Genomic DNA, 12,364 nt, shown 5'->3' with positions numbered 1-12,364 from the left:
TCTTCCACACTGTGAATAATAAAGTCCTAACTGACTCTGGAGTTCAAGCTTCAAATCGAGATTTCAAATTCAAAAAGATTTGTTTAGTTGTTTTAAAAGGTAGAGGGAATGGTTATGAGAAATCGTAATAGAAGTTTAAAATTTTATGACCTCTTTGTAGGGCTTTCACCATCAAGATCATAATCAGATAGAGATTATAAGATGTGTTTTGTTTTCATAAAGGTGCAGAAAATATTCAAATGAAAGATCTTGAGGATGATGAAATGAAAACTTTGGACGTACAGATTGTCTACAAAGAAGAACCAGAAAACCAGAATCTTAGCCAGAATTCCTGTCCTCCAGGTATTCAGCATTGTTTGTTCTCCGTAATGATGTTCTTGAGGTATTTCGTGTGGGGTCATGTCTTGCAGTGCCAAAAGTCATAGCCTAATGAAAAGGTTTTTAAGGAAAAATCAGAACGAAAAGAGAATATGTGTTAAAACAGATATTTTCCCCTACAACTAGAAGTACCATTCTCTCCCTTCCATAGCGCTTGCCAGCTTCTTCCTTTTTTTTCCCCTTCTTCTTTTTGGTCTTTTTTTTATCACTAAGGATGTGCATGTCTACATTGAAAATGCAAATAGAGTCCTCCCAGAAGCTCAATGCCTGTGACATCTGAAATCAGCCCTCTTTCTAAAGAAATGCTTCTGCTCTTTGTGAATCACTTGTTCAGTTTCCTCTTAAGATCCATGGCTGATTCATGTCAATGTATGACAAAAGCCACTACAATATTGTAAAGTAATTAGCCTCCAACTAATAAAAATAAATGAAAAAAAAAAAAAAAGATCCCAGGGCTGCAATGTATGTTGATAAGTGTATGCACTGTACAAATGTGTGGGCCCTAGAGGTTGAGCTGGGGTGAAATCCAGCCTGCATTGTTTGCCAACACAGTGCGGTGAGGGGCTATATCCTCCAAAAGGGAGTCCTTTCTCTAATTCACACAAAGGTACTATGAGTTAACTGTGTCCCTATAAAGCCCACTTTATGTTTCTAGAAGCATATTTTCATGAGGAGACCAGAAAGCAGCATAATAAATTAAGTAAAGCGTTATTTATAAAAGGGCATCAGAGAAAAAAATAGGATCAATAAAGAAGTGTTGGAAGAAGGATGTGATTTGAGGATAAGAACAAAAGGTGAGAATTGATGGACTGTTTCTGCAACAAAATGATACACATTTTTATCACTCCAGAATAAAATCAGTGAATGTCAATTGCTTTAAGTTTTCTGACAGGTAAAGGTCCTTAGCAAACTCAGTTAACCATTTAGAAATTTCCATTTACCTTAAAATAGGTAGGTTAGACTCAATAGATGATTTCCAAGGTCTTTCTAGCTTTTAACATTCTGTACACTTATCTGTTAGTAAGATACCTCTGATTATTTTTTTAAAACTTCTGATTTTGTTAAGAGAGAATACCATGTGAGAGCCTGCGGAATTATAAAGCACGGTTGCTTGTCAGTAAGAGATTACTTTGGAGTTTGGTAATTCAGTTTGTTGTCTTTCAAAGATCTTAGAAGGATTTGTTGTTGTTTTGTCTCACAGCATTTCCTTTAACCAGTGGCGATCTGTTTTGCCCTGTATTCGACTTAGCGACTTCACTTTCATTTTTCACTTTCATGCATTGGAGAAGGAAATGGCAACCCACTCCAGTATTCTTGCCTGGAGAATCCCAGGGACGGGGGAGCCTGGTGGGCTGCCGTCTATGGGGTCTCACAGAATCGGACATGACTGAAGTGACATTCTTGCTTTAGTTTCTCCTGATTAGGCTTCCATGATGATTTCAGAAAGAAATCTTTGTGGGTTTTTTTTTTTTCCTTTTTTCCTTCCTGCCATTGGTACTTTGCTATTGAGGGAGAATTCTGTATTTCAAATCAGTGCAGAAGCTGGAATGGTTAATTAGAAATAAGAATTCTAAACTTTCTTAAATGAGGTGTTTCTTGCTAGAGTCAGATTTCTTGTCCTTTGGAAGATAGTGTTGACTTGATTCCTCAGAGTGGTCACTATTTGCTAACTTAGTTTCTGTTGTATTACAGGAGTGCCTCCTACTTATAGCCCATTGAAACCAAGAAATTACCAACTAGAGCTTGCTTTACCCGCTCAGAAGGGAAAGAACACAATAATATGTGCTCCTACTGGTAAGCAGATGCAATTACTGAAATAGTTTATTTCTCTGTTCGCTTCCTTTTTTTCACTGGGACCAAGTAGGCAAGTTTCAATTGTTTCATTGTTCCATTTATCTTTTGAAAAAACCATTCTATTCATATAGTCTCCTGTTTTCAGGGACACGAGGAAGTAGAGAAAATGCTTTCTTTTAGCTTCCTGCAGTCCCTGCCTGTGTGCGAGTGCATGTTACCTAGGAAGTAGCTTGGTTTTTGAGTCAGAGTGTAAGTTCTTCAGTTGTTAACCCACCCCCATCATCCGTTTACTTGTCTGTTGTCTTTCTCTTTATATGTTAAAAGGTTGTGGAAAAACCTTTGTTTCACTTCTTATATGTGAACATCATCTTAAGAAATTTCCACAAGGACGAAAGGGGAAAGTTGTCTTTTTTGCTGTTCAACTCCCAGTGTATGAACAGCAGAAATCTGTGTTCTCAAAACATTTTGAAAGACTTGGGTAAGTATGAGCTGGTCCAGCTTCTTTTTCTCTAGGTCATGTAACTGATGTGTTTTCTGCTTTGTTTTGCTTTTGGAAAACCATGATTCAAAAAACTTATAGTAGATTAAGCTTTTTTATAATTTAGATGTAACTCCTTCATGGATACACCTGAAATCCTAAACTCTTTTGATTAGCTCTTGTAGAGTGAGTAAATGACTTAAGATAAATTTTATATTTAAATGGCACATTTAACTTTTTAAATTATTTTATAATTTATTCAATATTACTCTTTTCTATTTTCTTTCATTGTGGCTTGAAAGAATTATGGTTGGTCCTCTGTATCTGCAGGTGCCACATGGAATATATACTATTAATACTAGCAATTCTTCCTAGATTACGTTTATTGATCACTTACTATATGTCAGAGACAGTTAAGAATCTACCGACAATGCAGGAGATCCTAGTTCGAGCCCTGGGTCAAGACGATCCCCTGGAGAAGGGAATGGCTACCCACTCCAGTATTCTTGCCTGGGGAATCTCATGGACGGAGGAGCCTGGCAGGCTACAGTCCACAGGTAGCAGAGTCTGACACGACTAACACTCACTTTTTTCACTTTACTATGTGTCAGGCTTTGCTCCAAGCACTTACCTTTTCTGCAAATCCATTCCTTTTGGACTTAGGGAGAATTTAATTGACATTCTTTTTTTTTTTTTTTTAATTAATTTTTTTTTCCATTTATTTTTATTAGTTGGAGGCTAATTACTTTACAACATTGCAGTGGTTTTTGTCATACATTGAAATGAATTAGCCATGGATTTACATGTATTCCCCACCCCGGAATTGACATTCTGATCTTTGTGGTTCCTTATTCATTCATATCATGGCTACTAATGGGACATTTCTGTCATCTTCCAGGTACAAAGTTGCAGGCATTTCTGGAGCGACAGCTGACAATGTCTCTGTGGAACAGATTATTGAGAACAATGACATCATCATTTTAACACCACAGATTCTTGTGAACAGCTTTAAAAATGGGACTGTTCCATCACTCTCCATCTTTACTTTGATGATATTTGATGAATGCCACAACACCAATAAACACCATCCATATAATATGATCATGTTTAATTATCTAGATCAGAAACTGGGAGGATCTTCAGACTCACTGCCCCAGGTATGTCCAAAGTCAGATGGATTTCTTTCTAAATCCTGTATACTTACCCTTTTGGCTGTATCGAGGATGTCCTTCTTAGATCCTTGCATACTGTACAACTCTTTAGGTTAATTTTGATTGATTCATTCATTTACTCACTTAACAAATATGTATTAGGTACCTCCATGTGTCATGCCGTGTGTGAGGCACTGGGTCACAAGCATGAAAAGATAGTCCTTGCCTTCAAGCAGCTCAGGCTTTGTGGGGAGCCAGATGTGTGAGAATTATGTCACGATTTGTGGTGATGACACACGGTGGAGTTGTACAGAGAAGAAATCAAAACGATCTTAAATGTGCTATGAAAGTAAAGGAAGACCTAATAGAACGTAGGATAGGTAAAAACTAACAATAGTTTACAAGGAAAATAGCTGGATGGTTTTCAGTAAAGGCTACTGTGTGTCTGGAGCCACAGGGGTATGAAAGTGCACAGGGGCTTGAGAAGCTTAAGGTTTTGTTTCTGTTTCTTTGTGGCTGTGCTGTATAGCTTACGGGGACCTTAGTTCCCCAACCAGGGATTGAACCCAGGCCCAGCAGTGGATATGCTGAGTCCTAACCACTAGACTGCCAGGGAATCCCCGAGAATCATGGAGTCCTTAATATTGCCTGAGTGCAGAGTATGAAGTTGTGGATAGAGGGGCAGGATAGGAGAGAGGGAATGACTGGCAACAAGATGCCAGGAGAGACCAGAGGGTATGGGATGAGCAGATGGATTAGTACAGGAGAGCGGACGAGACGCTATTTTTGGTGTCATCAGAGGGGAGGGGCTGAGAAGTCAACACAGAGAATAGTTTATAGATGGGGGCAGGAAGGGTATGGAATCCCTGGCGTTTTCTCTTGAATGAAGGAAAGAGAGATGGTTCACTGAGAAAAATCAAGATGAGAATGGAGGTGGGAGCTCAGGAGCGTTGAGAAAATTTGAAATGGGAGACACAACTGAGAGGAACACAGATGGACGGCCTGGTATTACTGAGGCCGAATGAGGTTGGAAACCATGCCTCTGGTTCACCTGTCTCACATTCGTCTTGCATTCTCTAGGTGTAACAATTAACCATTTAGGAAGCACAGGTTAGAAGAAATCCAGTATGGTGCCCAAAATTCAGACAGAATTTAGTAGAAATCACACTCTTTCAGTTTTTTAGAATAAAATTGATAGTTAACTAGATTCCTTGTTTATTTGAATGATTCATTCAATCATTCAATATTTGAGTGACTATTAGAGGAAGAAATAAGTATTTATTAGAAGACCATTAAATTAAATTCTTTACAAATGTCATCTTACTGAACTCACCCAGCTACCATTTTTTTAAAAATTGAAGTTATCACTTTTTAAAAATTGAAGCTGTCATTTTTTAAAAATTGAAGCATATTTGATTTATAATATTAATTTGTATTGTATTAATTTCTGCTTAGAGCAAAGCAATTCCATTTTTTATATATATATATACATTCTTTTCATATTCATTTCCATTATGGTTTATCACAGGATATTGAATATAGTTCCCTGTGTATACAGTAGGACATTGCTGTTTATCCATCCTATATATAATAGTTTGTATCTGCTAATCCCAAACTCCCAGTCCAGCCTGCCCCCACCGCTCTCTCCCTCGGCAACAACAAGTCCATTCTCTGTGTCACACAACTTCCAGTTTAAATGGCTAAAGTTTCCCAACTTTACAGAGAGATGAAGACTTTTGTCCAAGACACCCAGCCATGTGACACGGCTGAGATTGAAATGGGAGCATGTCTGATTTTAGCCGTTGCCCTTTTTAGTGTATTGTTGCGTGTGTCACGGGGAAACGAGGGTAAAGACAGAGAGGTCCTGCCGGAAAGGGTTTCTTCTCTGGGCTGCTGTGCTGATCTGTGTTCAGCTGCTGGGCGGTGACTCCTGCATTTACTCAGTGCTTCACCTAATGGGGACCTTTCCATTTTTGATGTCCTAGAGAATGTCAGAAAAAAAAAGTAATGTTCTTGTTCTTTATCTGAAGTTAGTTTTAAAAATAAAAACCCTACTTTAGCAGGAAAGAGTTACATGAGGGATTGTGGAAACATCTTGCTATTTCCCAGACATCTGACAATTTGGAATGCTCCTCACAGGTCATTGGGCTGACTGCCTCAGTTGGCGTTGGAGATGCCAAAAATACAGCCGAAGCCACAGAATATATCTGCAAACTGTGTGCTTCTCTCGACACATCAGTGGTAACAACTGTCAGAGACAACTTGGAGGAACTGGAGGAGGTTGTTTATAAGCCCCAAAAGTGTAAGTGGGATCCAGTCACAAGCCCTTTGGGACTTTGTTACCCTCTGCTATTAGTTCAGGGTCATGTAGATGAACACTGAATTTTTACCCTTTCTCTGTTTAGAGGAAAATATTAAACTGCAAACTTGGAGAATAATCATATTTCCAGCTTCTCTTCCCAGTGAAGCTCAGAAGTGGCCTGTAGAAAGCAATCATTCTTACTGTTCATTTCCATAAAACTTAACTAAGGTACTGGCAGTGAGAGAGGTGCTGAGAACACCTTAGCATGTACGTGGCTCGGTGCTTCCTGCCTTCTGTGCTTGAGGATGATACTGAGTTCCTATCCATTATTTGAATATGTATCTGGAATTTTGGTTGAAGTGAAAGTATCTGAACTCATCCTGTCTTTCCTCAAAAGATCAGAATATGATTTGATTACCAAGATTGACCAACAAAGATTGATATTTCATGAATATCGATGCTATACTAACCCAGCAAGGGAGACAGGGTATGGAAGACACATATAACTTCACCCCTTACTCTCTAAATGGCATACGACCAAATGAGTACAAGGCAGAACAAACACACTTAAGACAGTCAGGGCGCTGGCTGTAAGGAATTTAGACAAGGTACTCAACCTACAACTTTTCACGTCGAATACAAATTTCTTTGGGCTTCCTTGATGGCTCAGCAGCAAAAAAAAAAAAAAAAAAAAAATCTGCCTGCCAATGCAGGAGACACAGAAGATGCATGTTCAGTCCCCGGGTCAGGAAGATCCCCCGGAGAAGGAAATGGCAACCCACTCCAGTATTCTTGCCTGAAAAATCCCTTGGGCAGAGGAGCCTGGTGGGCTACAGTCCAAAAGAGTTGCAAAGAGTTGGACAGGCGCAAATTTCTTTATCATCTGGTCTTTCCCACGCTCTGAGCTTCATCTCCTTTTACTTCCCACAAACCCAACCAAGTTGCATTTCTCTGGGCTCCTCAGATGGAGGAGTCATATGTATTCTCTCTCTAAGCTTTGTCCATCCCAGCCTTTGCATATGACTGTGCACCCTCCTCCCTGCCTCTTCCCCTATTTATCCGATGACATTGCTGCCCCGGGAAGAATGAGAGAAGCCTCCCGTGGTCCATGGCACTTTGCACATACTGTGTCACAGCTCTCTGCCTGGTCACCTGCCTTGTGTATCTTTCTCTCCTAAGAAGACAGTGTTCTCTGGAGCGCAGAGCATGTTCTTTTCAGCTATCACCAGAACACAGCATGTTCTGTGGATACTGCAAAAATGAATATTTGGAACATTGTGAACACCCCTGGGGATTGGGTGGGAAGGGAGAAGATCAAAGAACAGAGACAGGGCTTAAAATATGGTATTTGCAGAAACAAGATGGATATCAGCCTAGTCAGAGCAGGAGCTCTGTATTGAGTTCACAGGAAAGCCCCAGTAAGAACTTGAATTAGGGAAAGGAAATGGCAATCCCCTCCAGGATCCTTGCCTGGGATATCCCATGAATAGAGGAGCCTGGAGGGCTTCAGTCCATGGGGTCATTAATGAGTCGGACATGACTTGGTGACAAAAAAGCAGCAGCGGGGCAGTTTTGAGGGGAGAAAACAGCCCCAGGAAAGTTGAGGTGCTTGCCCAAGGCCCCAGAGCTTTTGATTGCAGAGTCTGAAGTGTGACTGAGGACTCCCAGCTCCCAGGCCTCGTGATTCTGACCTCTTCCACCAGATACGCATGTGGAAACTAGAATCTAAAATTTGCCTGAGGGCTTCCCCGGTGACTCAGTGGTAAAGAATCCGCCTGCCAATGCGGGAGACACGGGTTCAATCCCTGGTCTGGGAAGATCCCTCATGACATGGAGCGGCTAAGCCCTTGCACCCCAACTACTAAGCCTGAGTTCTAGAGCGTGGGAGCTGCGGCTACTGAGCCAGCTGCTGAAGTCCACATGCCCTAGGGTCTGTGCTCCTCATCAAAAGAAGGCACCACAATCAGAAGCCCACGGACCCCAACTGGAGAGTAGCCCCTGCTCGCCGCAACTAGAGAGAAGCCCATGCAGCAGTGAAGACCCAGCACAGCCAAAAATAAATAAAACTAGTTTTAAAAAGAAGTTGAATTAGACCTGGACCATGAAAAATGTTAGAATGAGTGCATTAAACACTAGGGAGTGGCTGCAAGGTGTCTTGAGTATTCGTTTCATAATTCAGATGCCTGTGAACTTGGGGCCTCAGGTTTTACGGAGGAAGTGACAAAGGCTGAGAAAGGGTTGAGACACCTGCTTTCAACTATGATGTGTTCTTCCTGAGAAATACTAACTTTCCTTTGACGGCTCTAGTTTTCAGGAAAGTGGAATCACGGACTACAGACAGATTTAAATGCATCATATCTCAGCTGATGGCAGAGACGGAGGCTCTGGCAAAGAGTATCTTTGAAGAACTTGGGACCGTAACTCTTGGTGAGAATAACCTCATTTTGTCTTCTGTCCCTCTGGGAACAGCCATCTGTTGTTCACTGGGGTCTTTTTGTACTTTTCTTAGTCCAAATAATGTCAAGACCATACCCAGAGCTTGACTTTCTTGTTTATGTTGTTCAGGAGGTTTATAAGTCCTCCTTTATTTTCTCTTGCTTTTTTTTTCCTTTTTAAATCCAAAGTATATCCACCTAGACACACACACCTGAAATACCATATTTAAATCAATTCATTGCTTTCTTGACCTTCCAAATATAGCTTTTCATTATATGAATGAAACTACCATTGCCCTGAAGTCTTGGATTCAAACCTACGGGTGACCTTTGATTCTTTATTCTTTTGAGACTCTCTTGAAGTTGCCAAGTTCACTTCTCCTTTTTTAAATCAAGTAATTAATTGACCGGGTATTGTGCCAGGTACTATGCTAGGTAAAGGAAGCACTAAGATTAAAGACAGTCTTGCCTTCAAGGAACACACCATCAAACAATGAGAATCAGATGTGAGTAGTCACCCTGTGGCAAGGCAGGGTTACACACTGCTGTTTACGGGCGCGCAGGGGAACTTAGGCCAGCACTGGGCTGTAGGGAGGGCTTCCTGGGGGAGGTGATGTGTGAGACAGGTCTTGGGGTCAGCCAGGTTAAGGAGAGGTGATCAAGTGAAGTAAGAAAGACAGCAGTTGCAGAGGGAAGAGAGCACAGTGGATTTTAGAATCTGCAGGATTTCATGCTCATTCTAACAGGGGACTAGTGGAAAGGAGAGTGGGGCTGGGGGAGAGGCCAGAGGCAGACAGTGAAGGTGTCCTGTAGGCCATGCTGAGTTTGAATTTTATCCTAGAAGTGGGACTTTCCCGGTGGTCCAGTGGGTAAGACTCCGCACAAAATGCCAGGGGCCTGGCTTCCATCTGGCGTCAGGGAACTAGATCCCGCACGCCACAACTAAGAGCCAGCACTGCCAAATAATTAAATAGATATCCTAAAAGCAAATGGGAAGCAACGCATGATTTTGAACTGATAAGTTCTGTGACGAGAAATGAAGAGAGCCCAAGTGAGGCAGTGGAGATGGGATAGGGAAGGGAACAGGCTCGTGCAAACAGAAGTGTTCAGATTTAAGGGCTCACTGGGTCTGGGTGGGAGTGAGCGAGCGAGCGAGTGCGGGGCTTCTCTCTGGGCACTTGTGTGTGCTCCAGCAGGTCTTACTGGTTCCAGCCCGAGGAGCAGCTTTGGCATGTGCAAGTGAGTTCAGAGTTTTGGAGATGTTGAATTCTTGTCTGCAAGGTAACTTCTGTGTCTCACCTTCTCTCACGCTTAATTTCTCTTCTTTCTTTCACAGCTTGATTTCTAACAACTTGTTCTCACAGCTGCTTTGCCCGCCTCTACCCTCTTTCCTGTCGAACCCCCATTACCCAGCCTGAAATTACCCATTTTATCTCGTCAGTGTCCTGCTGGCTTCCTTGTTCTTCCAGGCAGAGCTCTCACGGCCGGCTGCTCAGCTGCCGTGCGCCCTGCTCACACCATCTGGTTCTGCTTCTCTTGCCAACTTTCCGCTCCTTGCCTGTTAGCTGTTCCCTCGAACAAATTCATTCTCTTGTTTGTTCATTCAGCGCTGGGCTAAGTGCTCGGTGGTGGGAACGCAGCGTGGACCCTCAGACACAACCCCTGCCCTCGCGGCATTTTCAGTTTGGCCAAAAGCAGTGCCAGAGGCGAGCTGGTAGCAGCAGTAAGGCAGCATGGGTGGGGCCGGGGAGTGGTGGGAGCGGTGGGGGTAAGGGGTATTTCCGGCAGAGGAGACAGGCGCGTGGAGGGAGTCTGGGGGCTTTCACTAATCCTGAGAACTGTAGGAAGGAAAGTCGCTAGAGGGGAGAGTCAGAAGCCAGACCACAGAGCCCCCTGTGGGCCAGACTAGGAGTTTGGCTGGAGAAATCCACTAAACACTTGTATTTTATTTTTTAAAGCTTTTATTATTGTTATTTTAAGCATTTATTTATTTGTCTGTGCTGGGTCTTAGTTGCGGCATGTGGGATCCAGTTCCCTGATCAGGCATCAAACCCAGGCCCCCTTCACTGGGAGTGCAGAGCCTTAGCTACTGGACCACCAAGGGAGACCCTCAAGACTTTAAAAGATAACGTGTGCTTATTTATTTGGCTGTACTAAGTCTTAGTTGCAACACACAGGGCCTTACATCATCTGGGACCCTAGTTCTCTGACCAGGGGTCAAACCTGCACGCTCGCTTTGAAAGGCGAAGTCTTAGCCCCTGGACCGCCAGGGAAGTCCCTCCCTAAAGGCTTTTAGCTAGTGGATTAGCATTGTCTCTCATCTGCAATTTTGGAAATTCCCCCCCGGTTGTTGAATGGAGACTAGACTGGAGGGAAGGAGGAAGGAGGTGAGGAGACCAGGTAGGGGGAGATCAGGGTTTTATCCAGAAGTGTTAGGACGTGGTCAGGGCTGTGGAGGTAGAGAAGGGTGGGGAGACATTACTTTCTGCCTTTTTATTCTTCTTGTTTCTTGTACCCTCCTGCCATTTCTTCACCTGTTCAGACGCCGTCAGCTGCTCATTGCTAGATGGCTTAGTTCATTTTTGCACCTACCTACATTGATTGCTCTCATTTATTGATATCCCTTTGGTTGTAGATGGGGCTACTGCTACTTGTTGGGTAACTGCCTTTGTTTGTCTGATTAAAGATGAATGGGTGAGGGGACTTCCCTGGCGGTCCAGTGGTTAAGAATCTCCCTTCCAATGCAGGGGATGAAGATTCAATCCCTGCTCAGGGAGCTAAAATCCCATATGCCGTGGAGCAACTAACCCTGTGCACCCCAGCTAGAGGAGCCCACATGCAATGCTAGAAAAGTCCCTGTGTGCTGCAGCAAAGACCCAGCGCAGCCAAAAAACAAAAGGGGGTCAGTTAGGTTTTTTTCCATGGCCGTTGTCTGGCCTCTGGGCTGTTTGGTTGTCAGCTCAGAGAGCCAGCAGAGCTTGGGTGTGGGACACATCTGGGGGTGAATTCCTGTGCTCCCTCTATATTCTAGCTGTGTGACTTGGCGTGATGATTTCACTTCTCCGAGCTTCCATTTCCTCATCTATAAAATGTGTCTACGTCATGGGGTTGTGAAATGAAATTATAAATATAAGACATGTTGATTCTTGGTACATAGTCGGTGTTCAGTAAGCAGTTGTGTTTGTACGTAGACACACTGCTGAAAACTGTCTCAAGAGAAATACTCTGTGTACAAAGAGTAAGGAATCAAAACTAGAATGTGAGACATGCTTAGACCTTAAATGACTAGCCAGATGACACAATGGAAAACTTTTTTTTTTTCCCCAGAAAACTTATCGCAAATTCAAAATAGGAATTTTGGAACACAGAAATATGAACAGTGGATTATTGCAGTTCAGAAAGCATGCATGGTGTTTCAAATGCCAGACAAAGATGAAGAAAGCAGGATCTGTAAAGCCCTGTTTTTGTACACGTCACATTTGCGGGTATGTGTAGCTTCTTTGGATGGAAAAGGCAATGGCACCCCGCTCCAGTACTCTTGCCTGGAAAATCCCATGGATGGAGGAGCCTGGTGGGCTGCAGTCTATGGGGTCACTATGAGTCGGACATGACTGAGCGATTTCACTTTCACTTTTCACTTGCATGCTTTGGAGAAAGAAATGGCAACCCACTCCAGTGTTCTTGCCTGGAGAATCCCAGGGATGGGGGAGCCTGGTGGGCTGCCGTCTATGGGGTCGCACAGAGTCGGACACGACTGAAGTGACTTAGCAGCAGCAGCAGCTTCTTTGGAAAAGGATGTTTCAGTCGTAACACCTACTGGGAGCTA

At 43.0% G+C, this 12,364-nt stretch overlaps 1 protein-coding gene across 3 annotated transcripts in view; it reads left to right on the top strand.

Annotated features, from left to right (window-relative positions):
* RIGI (RNA sensor RIG-I) overlaps positions 1-12,364 on the top strand; it is a 75,384-nt gene that overhangs the window by 38,134 nt on the left and 24,886 nt on the right. For all 3 annotated transcript variants that reach the window (XM_070480613.1, XM_070480611.1, XM_070480612.1), the window contains 7 exons: positions 223-342; positions 2,071-2,172; positions 2,497-2,650; positions 3,549-3,807; positions 5,941-6,103; positions 8,411-8,530; positions 11,866-12,023. In XM_070480613.1, the coding sequence (XP_070336714.1) occupies positions 223-342; positions 2,071-2,172; positions 2,497-2,650; positions 3,549-3,807; positions 5,941-6,103; positions 8,411-8,530; positions 11,866-12,023 (1,076 nt within the window). The remainder of the gene's footprint in view (positions 1-222; positions 343-2,070; positions 2,173-2,496; positions 2,651-3,548; positions 3,808-5,940; positions 6,104-8,410; positions 8,531-11,865; positions 12,024-12,364) is intronic.

This window comes from Odocoileus virginianus, chromosome 18, assembly GCF_023699985.2.
Source record: "Odocoileus virginianus isolate 20LAN1187 ecotype Illinois chromosome 18, Ovbor_1.2, whole genome shotgun sequence".
NCBI lineage: Eukaryota > Metazoa > Chordata > Mammalia > Artiodactyla > Cervidae > Odocoileus > Odocoileus virginianus.
Note: the sequence above shows the minus strand (reverse complement) of the source record. Positions and strands in the feature narration are given on the sequence as shown.